Raw genomic sequence first — 23476 nt, forward strand, 5'->3', positions numbered from 1 at the left:
AAATACTTGTTAACAAAATCTGGATTATCTCCAAATCATTGGATATAATCCAGATTTTGTGAACAAGTATTTGGACACACTCAAAATGTTGTAAAATAAATTATCTGGTCAAATTATAAGCTTAAATAATAAAAATGAAAATGATATTTTCTGGCGTTTCTCATGTGTGTGATTATAATCCAGGATTCGGACCTCACATACTAATATCAGAGTTTCTGCTCAATAAAAAGCTTCTTTTTATCTCACCGATAGATGTCTCTAGTGAAATTCTAGTGATTCAAGAACAAAATTTCTAAATTAATTCACATATATAGAACTTCAAGAATTTGAGTAGTGTGATTGTCAATAATGGGTAGAATTGGTGAATGTTACACGTGTGTAAAGTGATCACTTAAACCAGCCTATGATGGTCATCAGCCCCGTAAATGCCCAGACTTCCATATTCTTCTATGTATAAATTCAATTACATTACAAAAAGTGATTACACTAACCGTTACAAACGCAATTTTCTTACACTCAATTTGTTTTATTATTCTAACGCGAATCAAATTTGAAATAAAATTTTATACCTCAATAACTATAAAATCTTTCCAGTTTTAACCCTTTAGTCTGGCAGTGCTATCGAGCGCGAGGGTTGTAAAACACCCCTATAAAATATCAAAGGAATATAAAAATTAAAACGTTCATCCGAATGCCGATGGATTCCACCCTTACTGAAATATCTTAATGGATTCCTGTACATTCTGGGTTCGAAAACTGATGAGAAAATGTATGAATGTGGAAGTTGCGAATATTGTGTGCGAGGCAGATTTGTGTGGCGTTCTATTCTTTCTCCCTACCCCTGTGGGGAAGCGGCGTTATGTTTAATTATGTAGTTAGTTAGTTATTTGTGTTTAATAGAATAAAAAGAAGAATAAAAAAGTATTATTTTTTGACATCTCATCAAAGATGAAGAAGAATATTGAAGTCTGGGCATTTACGGGGCTGACGACCGTCATAGGCTGGTTTAAGTGATCACTTTACACACGTGTAACATTCACCAATTCTACCCATTATTGACAACCACAGTACTCCAATTCTTGGAAGTTCTATATATATGAACCAATTCAGAAACCTTATTCTTGAATCACTAGAACTTCGCTAGAGAAATCTATTGGTGAGATGTAAAGAAGCTTTTTACTAAGCTGAAACTCTTATATTAGTATGTGAGGTCCGAATCCTGGATTTCAATCACACACATGAGAAACGCCAGAAAATACCATTTTCATTTTAATTATTTAAGCTTATAATTTTGATGTCAAAAAAATAATATGAAAATAACTCCTGTAATTAGAGATTATCTAGATTTTGTGAACAAGTATTTGCGCACACTCAAAATGTTGAAAATAATATTTTAATTAATTTTCGTTTTTATCTATGAATTTTAAAATATACTTACGCCAGAGAAAGTTGGCTTTCACCCCCCCAGTTATTATCTTATGGCACATAGGTAAGGAGGGGGGGGGTGAGGAACCACGTGACTTATCTCATCAGGCGCCATCTATTAGTGGCTTCATCAACTAGAAAATTTAGGGTGCCTTACGAGTACATTTTCCGGCTTATTAACTTTAAATCATCTCCGTTGGATAATTTCTAATTAATTTATAATTGAATAACGAAATCATTTATTTATTTACCAAAAAAAACTAATCTACCACCGTGCTGTTTAATAGCAAAGGTAGGCAGAGAGAATAGAACGCCACAGCAATGTGTCGTTGGAAACAATCTTCGCCACTTCTTCATTCATGCATCTCGTCATGCGTACCTACCCGCCGATTCAACCAACCAAAAACAGTCATGTGATATTGGTCAAAAAGTTTGATATCTTATATCGCTCACTCCTTTCAAGAACGTCATAAATCAAAAAACTTTTCAGGAGAACGTTTTTAAAGATTAAAAATATAACACAATGTATTAAAAATATATATCAAGCCACTTATTGAAGCTTTTGATGTGCAACAGATCTTTTTAGGTAAAACCTGAAGGTTTTTTCTCCATTTGAAAAATATTTAATATATTTAAAAAAACAATTAGACAAAACTTTTCTTCAAAATACAAAAACACTTTCTGGCCTGTAGCGGGTAAATATTAAGTGAAAAAATGCCTCTTTTGCTGGGATATAGTACATTTTCTGAGCATTCCGAAAACATGCACAACTGAAAATTGACGATTTTTGATTTATGACGTTCTTGAAAGGAGTGAGCGATATAGCTGTTTGCAATCAGAAGGTAGAAATAGGAAAAATATATCATAAATTACAATTTGCTTCTGTATTAATTTAACTCTCCGCCTCTGTAGTGTAATGGTCAGCACGCTCGGCTACCGTTCTGGAGGTCCCGGGTTCGATTCCCAAGGGGGGTAAAAATAAATATATAATATAATATTGAATAAAGATTACAGTGATTTTTTCACTGTAATATTTATTCAATATTACCATGGACTGGTACGAAGTGAAGCGGAAGGCTGATCACCCTTCCTTCATGTGTAAAACGATCATGATAACACTGCGTTTATAAGACACAGTGCCCCATGCACCATTGGGGTTGCTGATAAGGATTTTATTATTATTATTAATTTAACTGACTAACTGAAATTACTAAATACTAATCTTTATAAAATGAAATAACTTTGTTTTCACTACTTTTTTATTGATACAATTTGACCTACCGGTTTCGACAAAAACCTTGTTATCATCAGGGTTTATTTGAATTCTAAAACATTAAAATATTCTCACCAAAAACTTTCACACACTCCGTAAAAATCCTAAATGTTATTTTTTACGTATCTCTTTCACTGCCTATACCGGAGTACTTCTAGAAAATTTGGTGGCGGATTTACAAACTTGTATTTATTTAGATTGGGAGTGACAGGGATATTAAAAGCTTTTAAATGTAAATTCAAAGAAAAATCGGGATAGAATTTTTTTTGACGTTTTCATTAAATTTCGCAACTTAGTTTAAAAAAAATACTTTACAAGAGAAGATCTGTCAGGAAGCCTAGATGCTTCTGTAATAGATCTGGGAATGCTGCTTTCAAAATGTATTAATTAAGCTGCTACTTTTTATTTTATTAAAAAAAAAATACAAATTGATGATAATTTTTTTTTTTTTTTTTTTTTTTTTTTTTTAACTCTTTATTCCAGCTTGACTAAGTGGTGGGTGCAATACTTAGTCAGCCATATATGTTTTACAACATTTTATTTAAACAATGAAATTAGAAATAAGAATAATAAGGATGGCAAAGCAAGAAGGGATATAGGGAAGGAGGTAGAGGAAAAACTAAGGAATAAGGTTTGATACATATACTTATATTATATACATAGTTCCTCAGTAGAAACAAACGAAGGATTTCTAAACAAAGATTTGGATACTCTGAAAAATATTCTTGACCTATTCATTTCCACCATTTTGTCTTGTTTATGCTCTTATGTAGTAAATCCCCCGTACAGATTGACTATACGAGATTTTCGCAACAAGCTTAGTTTCCGTATGGATTTGCCATTTGGCAGCGCGCATGCGCCGGTTTCCCTCTCATCGTCGGCGGGAAGGGGTGTTAACGGTCTCTGGGGCAGTCCTGAATGACGTCCCGCCGCCTCGCGCACTGCCATCTGTCGGGCAGTAGAGAAAACTTGTTCCGAAATAGCGGAGACTCAAACCATTGTAGACGTATGGAAAGTTTTTAATTTGTATTTGCATGATTCTTCGTATCGTAAATATAAATATTTATATTCATTTATCGTAGTCGTACAGGAGAAAGTGACCAACTAACAAAATGTAAAATGTTCAGGAGGGCCATTTAAGTCACTTTTGCTTGGCAATAAAATAAACAACAATGCAGTTAGTCATTTTTAACAAGTCAATATTTTATACTTCCAAGTTTAAAATCCTTTGGGATTTTTTCAGGGCAATATTAAGCTAGTAAGATATCAAACAGTCAATAATCACGTTTTTTGTATTTTAATTTAAGTATTTAAAATTTAACTCAAATTACAATGATTGGCCTTCATGTGAGTAACGATCAAGATAACACTGGGTCAATACGACGCAGTGCCCTATGCACCATAGGGTGCGGATAAGGGTTAGAAGAAGAGGATAACGATTGATTAGCATGATTATTTTTTTAAGGAGAAACGACCATTTCTATTTCTTACAACATTTTGAGTGTGTCCAAACACTTGTTCACAAATCTGGGTTTTCTTTACTTACACAGGAGTTATTTTTACTATTTTTTTGACATCTCAACATAGATGAAGAAGAATATGGAAGTCTGGATAATTACACGGCTTTACACAAGTGCAACATTCACCATTCTAACCATGATTAAAAATCACATTCTATTTTTTACATAAACAAAACTGTAAAGGTTCGTTTGCCTTTTGGCCTTAATGGCAGCGCCATCTTTTGAACGCCACAGCAACACATGCAATACTAAACGTTGCTCGTGGCGGACAGCGCGCTTACTAAGCATTATGAATGTTTTAATTGTTTTTTTTTACTAACAAACATTTTCAAATTTATGATATTAGAAAATTGCGCTTTCTTTTCAATTTATCCGGACTGAGCCACAGCATCGCGTGGCGAGTAGATCTAGTGAAAATAAATTATGTACAATGCATAGCTTTAGTTTTAAATTTATGCAGACGATGTATTTTTCAGTAGACTCCCAAATTCCACATGCGTGCACTGTTTGACACATTCACACTGATGACCAGACATCGCTGTTCAGAGCAACATGTTTCCAAATTAGTTACACCCTCCCTGATTTACAATTCAGGAGCTAGTATTCAAATGCAGATAAATCCACTTTTTGAAAAAAGCCTACTAAATAACTCTTCTATATTTATATTGAATATATTTTCTAGATTCATATATATATATATATATATATATATATATATACATATATATATATATATATATATATATATATATATATATATATATATATATATATATATATATATACATATATATATATATATATATATATATATATATATATATATATATATATATATATATATATATATATATATATATATATATATATATATATATATAGTCACTTTCTCCTTCACGACTACGATATGTAAATATATTTATAAATAAATATGTATATATATATATATTTATATATATATATATATATATATATATATATATATATATATATATATATATATATATATATATATATATATATATATATACATAAATTAATACTTATGGTGATACATACCGCTCACTCCTTTCAACAAGGTCATATATTTATATTATCCACTGACACTTCGTGATGGAATTGCATTTTCAATATATTATTAGATTAAAACCAATATTTTTAGCTTTTCCACTTTATTTTAATTTGACCAGCGACCGGGTTTCGTCGTTACCGACATCACGAGTCTGATGATGTCGGTAACGACGAAACCCGGTCGCTGGTTTGTGCGTTTGCGTGTGTTTGTGGTTGTGCATGTTTTCGGAATGCCCTTAAAATGTACTATATCCTAGCAGAAGCGGCATATTTATAACTTAATATTTACCCGCTACAGGGCAGAAAGTGTTGTTTTTGCATTTTGAAGAAAATATATATTGTTTTATTATTTTTTTTTTAATATACTAAATATTTTTCAAATGAAGAAAAAACCTTCAGGTTTTACCTAAAATGATCTGTTACACAATAAAAAATTCAATAAGTGGCTTGATATTTATTTTTAATACATTTGATTTTATTTTTAAACTTTCAGATCGATCTCCTGAAAAATCAAGTTTTTTGATATATGACGTTGTTTAAATGAGTTAGCGATATGTAAGCCATGATATAAATAATTTTCACGCGATTTCTTTTGAAACCCAGTACCAACATAGAATCATACATAAAGACGTTAATACCAATTTTGTTTTTATTTTTATTTCAAATCAATGCTTATCGCTAGATCATAAAACGTGATTTTAATAATTATTAGGCAATTATAAAAAAAAACTAAGTACCCACTTGGATCTATCATAGATTTACTGAGCGATTTTATTTTAAGAATAATTAGTGGTGATACATAGGCCATGACGTTAATAATTGTTAGGCGATTTTTTGAAAAACGCGGTACCTACTTAGAATCATATGTGGATTTTGATGGCGATTTCGTTTTTGAACGTATCTGTACGCTCCTGGTGCATAAATACGAGCACAATACGAGACATGAAAAGTGTCTGAAAATATTCAGGAGTCTACCTCACTCTACGCTCCCGTCGGTATTGCTCCAACTCCACTGACATCCACGTTATCTGAATAACAATGAGGAGTTGTACTCGGTGAGGGTATACCCCGCCGCCTACTACCCTAAGAATGAAGGCTTTCACAGATCGATATAGGGATGAAATATTTCTAGATAATTTTCTATTCAAATACATATTTCTAGTTAATTTTCTATAAAAATATTTCTGCCGAATTTTATATTAAAATATTTCTAGCTATCTTTCTATTAAATTTTTTAAAGCTTTTTTCGTATTTAAATATTTCTGACGAATTTCCTATTCAAATATTTATACCTTATTCTCTATTTGAATATTTCTAGCTAATTTTCTATTCAATCATTTCTAGCTGATTTTCTAATTAAATATTTCCTGCTAATTTTTACAAAAATATTTCAAAATAATTTTGTATTAAAATATTTCAAGCTAATTTTCTACTCAAATATTTCTTTTTTAGTAGTATTTAGTTTTATTTGGTAAATTACACTTTTGTGTACGTGTCACAGTAGATTTTAAGAAATAGTGAAACTTACTAATTAAAACTTAAATTTAAAACGGATAGATTTTACCACAAAGTGACTGCCGAATCAATTAATCCAATATTTCTAGCTAATTTTATATTAAAATATTTCATACACTTTTTTTTTTAATTACCTAACATCCAAGCGACTCTGAAATCTAGCTACGGCTTATGCAACACCGCTTATCATGACCCTACTGCGGCTTCCATTTTTTAAGTTTTACAGCCTATGCCTACTCGTGAATGGATTTACTCTTTATGTTAAAAGTTGCTATAATTTCATGTAATTCATGAGTGAAAATTCTTGGCAAAAACACCCACTATCTTGCTAGAGGCAATGAGACACCCAGACTTCCAAATGTATCTATTTTGAGATGCCAAAAAGTTACAGCAAGTGTCGTTCGATCCTCTCCGCCTACCACCGAGTGAATATGTGATCCCAAATGAATGTGACAGTTAGAGATAGAGTGGGGTCAGTTGTATCGCGGGGAATTTCGTAACATAATTTTATATCCGTGTAGTTAGTTCCGTATACCCCATAGAGAGAAGGGATGACGTTCGAAGGTAAAATGCGATATTATCAAAGATTGTCAAATGAAAAATAAAATAGAAGAATACAATAGACAATAAAATAAAAAGGAAGGAGTCGAAATAATCATCGGGTATAATAATAATAATAATAATAAAACCCCTATCCGCACCCCAATGGTGCTGAGGGCACTGTGTCATATTAACGCAGTGTTATCTTATTCGTTTACACATGAAGGAAAGGTGATCAGCCCTCCGCTTCAGGTACCAGTCCAGGGTGATATTGAATAAATATTACAGTGAAAAAATCACTAATATTTATTTTACCCCCCTTGGGAATCGAACCCGGGACCTCCAGAACGGAAGCCGAGCGTGCTGACCATTACACTACGGAGGCGGACATCATCGGGTATGTATAAGGAAATTCATAAATGTGGAAGGGTCGAAGATTGTTTGCAAATATATATTGGTATGGCATTCTTTTCTCTCTGCCTACTCCTACCGGGAAGCGGCGTGATACTTAATTACTTGATATCTTAATTAGTTATATATAAATATACATTGGGTGCGGATAAGGGTTTTTTTCAGATGAGAATTGTATTTATTATTTGCCTTGCTTATCATGTACAAGGTTTATAGATCATTCAGTAGATTTTTGTTTCTTCTAGCTAATTAAATATGTTTTTATTTGAATCTGTGTTGGGAACAGGAGGGATAATCTAGTGTGGGCCTATCAGGAACTTGTCAGCATTTGCTCATTGCTGGGAGGAAACCACCTTGCACTCCTCAGGAGAAGCCGGACTGTTGACTGTCGTCAGCAGACCTTCCGTTCCACTAGAAGAGGGTTCGGCATTTTGTGTCCCAGCTTGGTTTATATTACCAATGTCCTTCACTATTTTTATCATGTTGCGGATAAAGGTTAGAAATATATATATATATATATATATATATATATATATATATATATATATATATATATATATATATATATATATATATATATATATATATATATATATATATATATATATATATATATATATATATATATATATATATATATATATATACATATATATATATATATATATATGTGTATATATATATATATATATATATATATATATATATATATATATATATATATATATATATATATATATATATATATATATATATATATATATATATATATATATATATATATATATATATATATATATATATATATATATATATATATATATATATATATAAATATATAAATATTTATATATATATATATATATATATATATATATATATATATATATATATATATATATATATATATATATATGTATATATATATATATATAAATATATAAATATATATATATATATATATATATATATATATATATATATATATATATATATAAATATATATATATATATATATATATATATATATATATATATATATATATATATATATATAATATATATATATATATATAAATATATGTATATATATATATATATATATATATATATATATATATATATATATATATATATATATATATATATATATATAACGTGGTAATATTTTCCTTTTGAAAATTAAGTGTAAATAATATGTAAAGTGGGTGTATAATAATAAAATAAACAATGTGTTGCTTTGTAATTAAAGTTATAATTAAAGTTTATTCTTATTTTATCTTTATAATATTTTTATATCTATCTATCTAATTCTGACAGTTCAGAATATTATCGGAAGTCTTTTGTTTTCTTCTGAGCGACGCGTACGACATCTTGTGGTAGAACTGTTTTATGTAGGTACTATTTGTAAGTACTTAATAAAATGTATAGGTAGGTACCTAGTTATTTTATTACATCTCCCCCCTTGGGGATGAAAATTCATAGTAAAATTTTCACTCGTCCTCCGGATCATCTTCTTGTAGTGAAGGGACTGGTATAAGTTTAGTGATATGATAAAGGTTTGATTTTATTTTTTTGTGACCTGTATCAATTCTGTATATTGAGTTAGAAATTTTTTCAATAATTTTATAAGGTCCAATTTTTAGTTCATCCAATTTTTTTCTGTTTAGCTTGTTTCCATTTTCCACATACACCATGTCTCCTACGTTGAATTCGCAGCCTATTCTATTTTTGTCAAATAATGTTTTATTGTAATTATGTGATTTTATTGTATTTTCAAGCGCTATTTTCCTGTCTCTAATCCAGTCATTATTAGATTTTCCTTGTTTTAATTCGTTGGGTAAAATATTTACATCTGTACCCCATATAAAAGATAACTTGGGGAAAAGTCAGTGACTGAGTGATTAGTATTATTATATTTATTAACACATTCTTGAACTATTGTGGTCCATGCTCTTCTTTTCCCTTTTTCATTTATTTTGCATCTGATTTTGTTCACCAATGTTTGATTCAGCCTTTCATTTAGGCCATTTGAGAATGGTGCATTTACTGCAGTGAAGATTATTGGGATCTGCTTGTCATTTAAGAATTCCTTGAATTCTTTCGAGTTTATTCCTGGGTATTGGCCGGTGAGAAGCATACCAATATCCTCGGTTTCTGTTATTTTCATGACTAGTTTTATAAAATCATTTGCATTCTGAGTTTTCGAGGTTAAAATAAATGCGTATCTTGTAAAGTGATCCACTAAGAGATGTAGATATTTTTTCGTTGATCTTGAACCTCCTAAACCTCCAATTGTGTCTAAAGATATTATTTCAAAAGGCTTTGTGGCCGGGCCTAGATGAGACATAAATCCAAATTTCTTTTGTCCTCTTGATTTATTTTTAATACAAATTTCACAATTTCTACAAATTGTTTTTATGTTTTTCGTCAAATTTTTGGCTGTGTAATGTGGACTAATAGTCTTTTGCATTTGTCCAATTCCAATATGGCATAGGTTTTCATGTATGTCTTTTATGATTTCGATGCTAAACGGTTCTGAAAGAATTATTTTTTCTTTTTTCTTGACCTTTTTAAAATAGACATTGTTTTTTTCAATCCATTTGTTTTTTTTCTGTTGAATTCTTTCATTTTTATTCTGATCTCTTAAAATATCTTCTAATTTAACCAAATTTACAACTTTTAATTGTTCATCTGCATTTTCACTCGATTCTAATACTGGATTCCTGCTTAGACAATCTGCTTCTAAATTCTTCTTTCCTGGATTATATTTTATTTCAAATTCATATTGCGATAAATAATATGTTAAATCGCCTAACTCTTCATCGGTCCTAGATTTCAGATTCATATTTTCCAAAGGTTTGTGATCTGAATAAACCGTAAATGATTTACCTATTAACCAGTATTGCCAGTATCTTACTGCTTCCTTAATTGCTAAACATTCTAAATATATTGCTTTTTTTTCTTCTGGGCTTCATTTAGTTTTTTTGAAAAGTATGCCACTGGTTTTTCTCTACCATCGGGCTGCTTTTGTTTCAAAATGGCCCCAACACCTTCTAAAGAAGCATCGGTATAAATGTTGATTGGTAAATCCTGATCAAAAATTTCTAGAACGGGCTGTGAGCAAAGCATGCTTTTTGTTATTTCAAATGCTTTTTGGCATTTATCACACCAAATAAATTTTTGATTTTTCCTTAGTAAGTTATGCAATGGATCTAGTATTATTGCACTCTTTGGTATGTATTCATGGTAAAAGTTTATTTTCCCCAGAAATTGTCTTACATTTTTTATCGTTTTTGGAACAGGAAAATTCTTTATTGAAATCAAATTATCCTTTACTGGTTTTATTGAATTATTTTGAATTATATGACCTAGATATTTTACCAAGTCTGACGCAAATGCGCATTTTGTAAATTTTAACCTGAAACCTTCTGTTTCGATCGCTTCCAGCAACTGTGTTAGATGTTTAATGTGCTCAGCAAAAGTTTTAGAAAATATAAGAATATCATCTATGTAATTAACGGTGAAATCAGTAAGTTTATACTTTCTTAATATGTTACCTAGTATCCTTTGAAAAATTGCTGGTGAGGTCTTCAATCCAAATGGTAGGCAAGTCCATTGGAAATGTCCTTCTTGTGTAACAAATCCCGTCTTTTTTCTGTCTTCGATTCGTAAAGGAATAGACCAAAACGCTGAGTTTATATCTAGTGTTGAAAAAAATTAGCAATTCCTGGTCATTAGGTCTTCAATTAAAGGAAATGGTTGAGCTTGAGGCACTACTATTTTATTCAAGTCTCTGAAATCTATACACAGTCTTGATTTTTTGTTTTCCTCTTTTTTAAATGCCAATGTAACAGGTGCAGCAAATGGACTGTAGGATTCTTCTATTAGCTTATTATCCAGTAATTTTGCAATTTGTTTTTCTATCTCCTTTTTATCTTCTACAGTACATCTGTAAGGCCTCTTACTGCAATATCTGTCTACTAGTAAGTCTATCCTCGCTTCGTATCCACTAACAGTGCCGATATCATATTTGTCTTTTGCAAAAACGGATTTATATTTGCAAATCAGTTCATTTATTTTAGATTTTTGAAATTGATTTAAATGATTTATTTTTATTTCAAAATCTTCTTCTTTTACATGTTCATTATAATTTATTTTGCATTCCTTGCTGTTGTTATTTTCTGTATTTTTAAATTCACTATTTTTAATTTTATATTTTGTAGAAATTTTTTCTACTTTCTTTTTATTTTCATTTTTCAAGCATTGTCTTTGTGTTATTTTTAAGTCTTCATTTTGGATTAGTTTAAATTTTTTTATCATATCTAATCCTATCAAAAAATTATATTTGAAATTTTCTTCATCAATAATATATACATCAACGTTTTTTTCCAATTCAAATATTTTTATTTTCAAAGTCGTCAAACCGTTTGTCTTTTTAACACCATTAATTGTTACTAAATCTGCTTCATTCATATTGTTTCCTTTTCCTTTTAGTTTTAATAACTTAGAATTTATTAGAGAAACATTTGAACCTGAATCGTAAATTCCAAATATTTCAATTTGATCATTTAGTAATAGTTTGACATTTATTAATGGTGTTATTATTCGTTTTTTTGATCGGTTTCGTTTAACTTAGCTTCTATAACTGAATTGTTTACATGTCTGATAGTATTTTTATTATTAAACTTATTATCCTCCTTTGTTCTAAACCAGCACGTTACTTCAGGGTGATATCGAGTTCCCTTATTTAATTTTTCACAAATCTTACATGGACTTTTATCTTTAATTTTACCACTAGTTCTTAGATTTCCATATCTTCTTTGATCCGAAAACCTTTTTTTATTTACAATGTTTTCGTCTTTTTTTACTTCATTGAATAAATCGACTGTATCTTCTAATTTTTCTCTATCAATCTTATTAATTATAAATTCTGGTAAACCAGCCACAATAAGATCTACTAAGGTACCCATGTCGATCGTTCTTCTCATCTCCAACAAAAGTTTTTCCTTCCTTATGGCATAGTCTAACAAGGAACCGTCGTTATATTTAAAAGATAATGCAAACATTACATGGTTCCATCCCTTGTTTGTAAATGTTTTACAAAAGTTATTTTTCCATACTATCCATTCTGAGTTCATGGAAAATTTTATTATCATCGAACTGTACCAATCTTCACAACTTTTATCCATAAACAATCTTAATATTTCAATTTTTTTCTCATCCGTTGTCACCTCAAAACGTGTACATTCTTTTTCAAAAATATCCATCCACTGGTTTGCATTAGGATTTTTGCTTGTAAATTTTTCAATGATGAACTTCTCTGAAATATCTTTTAAATTTTGATGTTTGCTTACCTGAGCATTTTGTATTAATTTTTCTAGTAAGTTTTCTAATGTTTGAGGAGCAGTATCCATTTTTTTATTTATTTTGTTTCTTTATTTTTGATTAACAAAATTGTCGTTTTATAACGTGGTAATATTTTCCTTTTGAAAATTAAGTGTAAATAATATGTAAAGTGGGTGTATAATAATAAAATAAACAATGTGTTGCTTTGTAATTAAAGTTATAATTAAAGTTTATTCTTATTTTATCTTTATAATATTTTTATATCTATCTATCTAATTCTGACAGTTCAGAATATTATCGGAAGTCTTTTGTTTTCTTCTGAGCGACGCGTGCGACATCTTGTGGTAGAACTGTTTTATGTAGGTACTATTTGTAAGTACTTAATAAAATGTATAGGTAGGTACCTAGTTATTTTATTACATATATATATATATATATATATATATATATATATATATATATATATATATATATATATATATATATATATATATTTATAAAATAAATTTCCAGGATCATAGTATTGATTAATTATCAACAAGGACATTGTGTATCCAACAACGGTACAAAACGCTGACAAAGCCTTCTCAAAACTTGATTCCGAATCTCGAAGCAGCCTTGAAAGTTTGGGAAAGCGATACACCGACCATAAAAGCCGCCACGCTCCCCCCGCCGGGGAAAGTGACTTCATTTTCCTCCCCCAACCCTGCCGCGCAGCCTGAAATCCACCCCCGAAAGGAAAACACTCCAAACCCACCCTCACAGTTTTGCAGCGACACCTGCTAGAGTGGGGGCTAGGTACATGCATGCATTCAAGGGTTGCTGATTTGAAAACTGAAATTTTCAGCATTCAGGGAAAGATATATTAAATTTTGTATATTAAAAGCATTGTTAACTTTGTGGTATGGTAATATTATATAACACTCTCCTTTTCATTCATCGTTCACTTTGTGTAATACCACTTAAAAACACTACTTCATGATTACTTTATAATCACGTCAAATGAAGACTAAAGTGGGATTTCTATTCACACAAACCAAAAAAAAACATTATTATCAACCAAACGAAATTGGACACCTTGCAAAATAAAATTGGACGTTCTGCAATAGAAATTGGTTGATATATTGTATTTAAAAAAAAGTGGTATTGAAAATCTTGTCTGAAAACTTCGTTACATATCACGCGCACAGACTATGACAGCGCGCCGCGCAAGCCTGCTAATTTGACAACTAACACACTTGAAAAAAGTAAAGGATAAAATATGTGGGCAGGTATTCACGTTGACGGTATATGTACTACAAATATGAATATATTTTAAAATTGATTTTAAAGACAGATTAAAGGTCCTTTTTCTTATAGACGTATCACTCATGTAGTACATGTTTGCTAACTTTTTACTTTATGTGTGTGTGTATATATATATGTATAAATTATGTTGTATAATGCAAAATAATTTAAAATTAAGAAAAAATATATTTTAAAACGTCCAATTTGACCAAACACCAGTAACGGTTTTGAATTACTCATATCCTGAAAGTTATGAAGCCCTGCCACCGTCGACATTAAACCGGTAAAGTAAACTGGCCTTAAGGAGCGCTGAAAGTGTTGCGGAGTTTAGTGCGAGGATCTTTACTCCCGAATGTGTTCCTGAAACCCTGAAATGGGGGCAGACGGGGGTGGTTTCAGGTGGGAAATTTGCATGGAAGAGGTATAAACAAGAACTGAAAAAAAGCATAACGAAATTATGCTAAACAGTGGCGGAATTTTATTCAATTTTTTTTAATGCTTATGTTATTAGCTTTTATGTGGTATAATTAGTTTACTCTCGTAACTTATGATTTTTTTATAGAAAATTTTTTTTTTAAGGCTAAGTTCCGTATCAAAATAATCAAGAAATATCTAATAAATTTATTTGATACAAAGTCTATATTAAAAAAAAATGTAAATGTATTTTATGAATATAATTTAAATTCACAACATTTTGAGTGTGTCCAAATACTTGTTTACAAAATCTGGATTATCTCCAATTACAGGAGTTATTTTCATATTATATTTTTACATCTCATCAAAGATGAAGAAGAATATGGAAGTCTGGGCATTTACGGGGCTGACAACCGTCATGGGCTGGTTTACACCCCGTGGCCAGACTTCCATATTCTTCTACATCTTTGATGAGATGTCAAAAAATAATATAATTTAAATTCGTTTACGAAATTAATAATATCTTAATAGAATTAATGATAAAAAAATACAAATTCACCATATATAATTTATATTTGAAGCACTAACTTTGTGATTTTCCATTTTATAATTAAAATGTATCTTTGTTTTAAAATTGATATAAATTATAGTGATTTTAAAACAAACTTACATTTTAATTATACAAATTCACCAGTTCGTCGATACGAAATTAAATTCTCAGACTTTTTTAATATATTTTCTTTCTTGTAGAAACATAGCATAAACGCAAACGGCAACTATGATGTATATTTTAATATTCGTGCTTCAATTAATAATCCAGTCCATTTTACAGAGCCATCTGTTAACCTTTATATAGAAGAAAGGATACAATATGACAATGACTAAAGTCTCCCCCCTAATCTCTATGTTCCCATTGATAAAAAATAACAAATATAATAAATAAATTTAAATTTATTTTGATAGTCTATATGAATACCATTAAAATAAATGTGTTCCAGAAAATTGAAAACCAGAATCAGGGAACATGAATTATGTTTGAGAAATAATAATTTTGTCGGAATTCTCTAACCATTTAATAGAGAATGATCACAAATTTAACCACAATAACGTAGAAATCCTAAAAGTAATCAATACGAAAAGCCATAAACTACAACATTTTGAAACAATAGAAATTCATAAAAATATAAATAACAATAAACCCATAATTGACAATATGACAATGACTAAAGCCTCCCCCCTATTTTCTATGTTCCCACTGATAAGAAATAATAATAAAATTGAAATTAAAATTAAATAAGTAAATAAAATCACAAAACAGCTCCTGTCCCCTCTTCATCCTTCAACGTCCCGATGACACAACTTAAAAATACTTAGCTTCACATACGGTGTTTGAAAATGATACTAAATGCATCGAAACACGTGCCACAGTGGATTCTAAGAAATAGTGGCATTTACCAAGTAAAACTTAAATTAAACATGTATATACATATATCACCACTAAGTGCACTTGCATTTAAATTAAAACGTATTAAATTTAAAAAAAAATCCATTGTGATTCATTTGTCTTCTCTCTCTCTCTCTCTCTTTCAAATTTCAGTTCTGTATAAATGACAGACCGTAAAAATTTCACTTAAGTCATTTTTATATTTGACTTTTTTATTTTCATTTATATATATATATATATATATATATATATATATATATATATATATATATATATATATATATATATATATATATATATATATATATATATATATATATATATATATATATATATATATATATATATATATATATATATATATATACATATATATATATATATATATATATATATATATATATATATATATATATATATATATATATATATATATATATATATATATATATATATATATATATATATATATATATATATATATATATAAATATATATGTATATATATATATATATATATATATATATATATATATATATATATATATATGTATATATATATATATATATATATATATTTATATATATATATATATATATATATATATATATATATATATATATATATATATATATATATATATATTATATACATATATATTTATATATATATATATATATATATATATATATATATATATATATATATATATATATATATATATATATATATATACATATATATATATATATATATATATATATATATATATATATATATATATATATATATATATATATATATATATATATGTGTGTGTGTGTGTGTTTTTACTTTGTTACTGTTTGTATATTGTACACTCTACTGTCCTATAATTTGAGTCCGAATAGAGCCACTTGTCTCCATTACAGCCCTTCTCACCCCAATGAAGAGGGGTTACTATATCACCCCGTATGCCAACCTATTCCGACGCCTTCCTGCTGATACACACGGAAGAGAAATTTCGCAGGGAATTTAAATAGCATCTGCAGCGTGCGATAAGGGTACTGAATATCGTCCCCTTCAAGGTGAATGCCAGCATCAACCAAGCGTTATCACACTTTTTGTGACGTCACTTAGGATAAAAAGCATTTTAAAACGTTTTAAACCATATATATTATTTACATATTTTTTTGAATTCTCAACATAGATGAAGAAGAATATGGAAGTCTGGGCATTTACGGGGCTTACGACCGTCACAGGCTGGTTTAAGTGATCACTATACACACGTGAAACATTCATCAATTCTACCCATGATTGACAACTACGCTACTTAAATTCTTGGAACTTCTGTACATATGAACCAATTTTGAAACATTGTACAAGAATCACTAGAATTTTAATTACAGACATCTATTGGTGAGATGAAAAAAGCTTTTTACTGAGCAGAAACTCTTTTATTTGTATGTGAGGTCCGAATCTTGGATTATAATCAAATACATGAGAAACCCCAAATTCATTGGTCAAAGCTAAAAATAATAAAATAAAAAGGATATTTCCTGGCGTTTCTCACGTATGTGATTGTTATCCAGGATTAGGACCTCATATACAAATGAAAGAATTTCTGCTCAATAAAAAATGATTTTTTCATCTCACCAATATATGTTTCTAGTGAAATTCTAGTGATTCAAGCACAATGTTTCAAAATTGGATCACATATCGCTCACTCCTTTCAAGAACGTCATAAATAAAAAATTGTCAATTTTCAGTTGTGCAGGTTTTCGGTACGCCCAGAAAATGTACTATATCCCAGAAAAAGCGGCATATTTTTAACTTAATATTTACCCGCTACAGGGCAGAAAGTGTTGTTTTTGCATTTCGAAGAAAAGGTGTTGTTTAGTTATTTTTTTAAATATACTAAATATTTTTTGAATGGAGAAAAAACCTTCAGGTTTTACCTAAAAAGATCTGTTGCACAGTAAAAAGTTCAATAAGTGACTTGATATATATTTTTAATACTTTGTATTATATTTTTAAACTTTAAAAACGTTCTCCTGAGATATCAAGTTTTTATTTTATTTATGACGTTCTTGAAAGGAGTGAGCGATATATAGAACTTCCAAGAATTTGAGTAGTGTGGTTGTCAAAATAAAAATGTAAATACTTTTTTTTACACGGTTCCATATGGAATGTATCTACCGTGTAAATGGGGGTTCATTGTATTTTTATCAACATAAACCGCAGATAATATCATATAATATGAATGTTCTTATTAGGGTTGTAAGCGGAGCATACGCAACGATATTAATCATCAAAATAATTTACGATTTAAAGGTTGGGTCATTAATAATTTTAGGTCGCCGGTGCCTCGCAGTCTGCTCACTGCTTCCACCGCTCTAACGAGGGTGTTGAATGCGCAGAAACTTGAAGGTTTAACTGAGTGTTAATGGGTGTAAAATTTACCCATATGCAAAACTAAGTAATGGGGAAAAATTTAACTGAAATATAATAAAAACACCCATCGTTCGTTAAATTTTAATTAATTTTTATTTATTGATTTAGCGTTTAATTTGTAGAACTCCATTTTAATTTATGTATTAATTTTTAAAACAAACACAGATTTTTCGAGTCTACTAAGTTGTATTTTATTAACAAAAACACATAAAAAATTATATTGTGACAATTGTCTCGCTTTGTTAGGGCATTATCAAACGAACATTCGTCATCCTACCTGTATAGTCTCCTCGGCAGAGTACTTGGTGTCCTGATTGGCCATTGTAGGTGTAAATTCTCCATTACACATGGATGCCTCCACTGCAATGCTTATCTGGAATTGAAAAATTAACATAAATACTTAAATAAATACACAAAACCACCCTTGTCTTATGTACCCTAGGGTACAAACAGATTAAATAACAAGTCATATGAAAAAAATAAAGCATAGACAAACTCAATGTATAGAACATTGCAAAAGAAAAGGGTTAAATCCGATATTTTAGAATACCTCATTAAGAAAATTTTAGAAAAAAAAGTATTGTTTATTTCAAATAATAGTATATAAATTGAAACTAACAAATAAATCATCATGCCGCTTCTCTGCAGGGGTAGGCAGAGCACACAAATCTGTCTTTGCTAACGATCTTCGCCATTTCCAAAATCATGCATGTCCTTATACGTACCCGCCGATTATTCATTCTTCTGACCTACCACTTTCAAGTGCTTCAAATACTTATTCATGCCAAATTTTCTTTTGTCTTCTTCTGCTTCTATTTCCAACTATATTCGCATCATAAATTTATTTTACTGTTTTTTCTTCACTCATAAGTTTCACATGTACAAATCATCTCAACACATATGAGGAGACGCATTAATGTAATATAATATAAAACCCTTATCCGCACCCAAATGGTGCATAGGGCACTGTGTCACATAAACGCAGTGTTATCTTGATCGTTTATACATGAAGGAAAGGTGATCAGCCCTCCGCTTCAGGTACCAGTCCATGGTAATTTTGAATAAATATTACAGAGAAAAAATCACTAATATTTATTTTACCCCCCTCGGGAATCGAACCCGGGACCTCCAGAGCACTACGGAGGCGGACATATTAATGTAAAAAAGGCAAAAATTAACAAATAGTGGTTTGGCGTTCTGTATCATCTCCGCCTACCACTGAGAGGAAGCGGCGTGATGGTTAATTAGTTAGTTATATAATGCCACCTTCGTGAAAGGGTCATTTTAAACCACATTCAACCTATATTCCATTGAAAATGATACTGTTTTTTTTTTTATTTCAAAAATATGTGAGCAAAATAAAACTTCGACGAGGATGGGATTCGAACCCACGCGTGCAGAGCACATTGGATTAGCAGTCCAACGCCTTAACCACTCGGCCACCTCGTCCCACACTCCCCGCGCCTGAATTTTTAATCTGTTCTTTGAAACAATTTATGTAAAAAAAAAACAGCTGTTACAACAGCTGAATAAATAAACATACATTGTCAGCTTTGCTACACTAGTAGTCAAAAGAATAGACAAATAGACACGTGGAACTATCCGATTACTTGTTCGTTTATGAAACAAATAATAAATAAAACACTTGATTTTTACCTCTCGAGTATTATAATGTTACGACTAGTTTCGGGAGCTACAGATGCTTCCGTCTACTGGATTGAATATAAAGAGTTAAAAGTAAAACCCGTAAATGGAAGCATCTGTAGCTTTCGAAACTAGTCGTAAGAATGTAATACTCGCATAAAAAAGTTTTTTTTTAAATTATTAATAGTTTAATTATGTCTTAACATAAAGTGAACGCCGAAACAATGAATAAAGGTGACATTTTGAGTGTGTCCAAATACTTGTTCACAAATCTTGATTATCTCCAATTATAAGAGTTAATTTTCATATCATTTTTTTGAAATCTCATCAAAGATGAAGAAGAATATGGAAGTCTGGGCATTTACGGGGCTGACAAACAAGAATTTGAGTAGTGTGGTTGTCAATAATGGGTAGAATTGGTAATTGTAACACGTGTGTAAAGTGATCACTTAAACCAGCCAATGACCGTCGTCAGCCCTGTAAATGCCCAGACTTCCATACTCTTCTTCAACTTTGATGAGATGTCAAAAAATAATATAATTTATAATCGATAAAATAAAGAAAGGTGTGTTGGAGTGATTTGAAGAAAGAACATTAAAACGAATTCACGTGGCAAACGTACTTGGTGATAGAAGCAGAAGAAAACCAAGGAAAACTTGGCATGATCGAGTATTTCAAATTTTTGGGGTGGTCAGGTCAGCAGTCAGAATAATCGACGGTAATGTATGAGGAGACGAATGAATGTAAAAGAGGCGAAGATTGTTTGCAAAGACAGATTGGTGTGGCGTTCTATTCTCTCTGTTTGCCCCTTTAGGAAGAGGCATGATGGTTATTTAATTAATAAAACCCTTATCCGCACCCCAATGGTGCAAAGGGCACTGCTTCATATAAACGCAGTGTTATCTCGAACGTTTACACATGAAGGAAAGGTGATCAGCCCTCCGCTTCAGGTACCAGTCCAGGGTAATATTGAATAAATATTACAGTGAAAAAATCACTTATATTAATTTGACTCCCCCTGGGAATCGAACCCGGGACCTCCAGAACGGTAGCCGAGCGTGCTGACCATTACACTACGGAGGCGGACAGATTTAGGAAGAGGCATGATGGTTATTAAATTAGTTAGTATAATTTCAAAGGTCGTTATAAATTCGCTTAATAATATGTTAGCGGTAATGTGAGACCAAAATTAGAACTAAAAAATGAGTCATTTAAACTAAGTTTGGGTCGAGTTTTCATAAATTTTTAAACGCAATAAAAATGAGTCATTTGACTCACATTATTACCGTCAGGAGCGTCGTAAAATTTAAGTATCTTTTTAAGTAAATTTAAGTGCTTAACTTATGTAAGCAAGAATAAGTTAAGTTTGAAAATTTACAGAAAAAAAAACATTAAAAAATCATTTTTATGGAGGTACGTAAGTATATACATTTTTTCTTAATTTTTTAATCCATAGTAGAGCAGACACCGTTGCCACAAAAAACGCGCTTAGAGTGTCAGAAATGAAGACTCTAAGAAGCATACTCTGTTTACTCTCCACCAATAACATAGTTATATTATGGGTGGGGGTGAACGGTGCGTGACAATTTTTTTTTTGTGTATATAATGTAAATGTACATGTATGTATATGTGTATATGTAGGTATATATATATATATATATATATATATATATATATATATATATATATATATATATATATATATATATATATATATATATATATATATATATATATGTATGTATGTATGTATATTTATAATATATTTTTAAACTTCTTACCAAGAAAAAAAAATCCTTTAACCACCCTTATTAATTCCTCTCCTTTCCTTCTCCTTCCTGCTAAATCTATTATTTTTATACAATACCCTTTTTTTGTTAAATCTCTGAATGTTTTTTAATAGTTTTATAACATAAATGTGGAATTGTTTAATTGGCTTTTTTTTTAACGTAACTATTTTTTGTTAATGTAATGTAATGTTTATTATTGTTAAAGTAACTATTGTTTATTATATCATTTATTATATGTAAGCTGTGCAATTCCCGAATAAATAAAATAAAATAAAAATAAAAAATATATCAGGCAAGAGTCTTCGAGATAGAATAAGAAACGCCAGGATTAGGGAAATATGCGAGATGGAAGATGTCGTTAGGTGGGGAAGGCAACGAAGGAGACAATGGTATGCGCGTGTGAGGAGAATGGAACCATCCAGAATCCCCACATCGCACTGTACGGCCGACCCTATGTTAGACGGCTCCCGGGCAGACCATCAAAGAGATGGATCGACAGCTGGAAATCGACATTGCAGGAGGCTAATCCCTCTTAAAAACAGGCCACAAGGCCTACAACAAGATGAAGAAGAAGAAGTAGGAATTATAAGATTGTATTAATTAGAAATGAATAGAAATTGTACAAAAAATGTAATTACATTAAATAAATAAATATATTAGATTGTGAAGAACGATTCGGACAAACTCAAAATATTGTAAGTTTTTTTTATTATCTATATTTATTGCTAGGAGTCCAGACGGGTGAGTTTTCATAAATAACTGAAGTGCTACAGAATTCGCGTGTTTGCTTCATATTTAGATCTTAAAGGAAAACCTAGTAAATATTATTGCGCAACTTGCCTATAATTATAGGCTCATCACTTCAAGAAAGAAGAACCATTCCATACGATGTTTTTTTAAGCGAGTGTTATCAGGACCAGCGTATTTGTAAGGGTTTTAGGGGAAGAAAAACCTTTGAGGGGTGCTATTATACTCTACCATATATTGTATAATATATAATATAATACTATAGAGGAGACACAATGCCAAGAAATCTTAAGGGTATGTGAGATAAGGGTGAAAAAAAATGTACTCATTGTTAAATCATTTAATCTTCACATCCGTTTGAAAATGTCATAACTAGACGAAACAATTGTCACAGAATATTTTTTTTTAATTTTACACAATTTAATACAATTTTGTAGACTCAAAAAATCTGTGTTTGATTTAAAATTAATACATAAATTAAAATGGAGTTCTGCAAATTAAACGCCAAATCAATAAATAAGTTACATATTTTATTTATATACCTTTATTCAATACCTTGTGGTTAAGTGTGCAAGGCCTCTAAAGTTCATACAGTATATGCCTTGTATAAAA

General features: G+C 29.9%; 1 protein-coding gene and 1 non-coding gene across 2 annotated transcripts in view; both read right to left on the reverse strand.

The window, feature by feature from the left end:
* Window positions 1-23476, reverse strand: part of sick (sickie) — a 377677-nt gene that overhangs the window by 336316 nt on the left and 17885 nt on the right. Inside the window, exon 2 of the mRNA XM_088263668.1 lies at window positions 18961-19056. Coding sequence (XP_088119794.1) covers window positions 18961-19032 — 72 coding nt within the window. The 5' untranslated portion in view covers window positions 19033-19056. The remainder of the gene's footprint in view (window positions 1-18960; window positions 19057-23476) is intronic.
* On the reverse strand, window positions 20051-20132 carry TRNAS-GCU (transfer RNA serine (anticodon GCU)). Its single transcript has one exon. It is a non-coding gene; the product is annotated as a tRNA-Ser (tRNA).

This window comes from Brachycentrus maculatus, unplaced genomic scaffold, assembly GCF_059751285.1.
Source record: "Brachycentrus maculatus isolate JH-2025_06_01 unplaced genomic scaffold, ASM5975128v1 h1tg000202l, whole genome shotgun sequence".
In the NCBI taxonomy this organism is placed as follows: domain Eukaryota; kingdom Metazoa; phylum Arthropoda; class Insecta; order Trichoptera; family Brachycentridae; genus Brachycentrus; species Brachycentrus maculatus.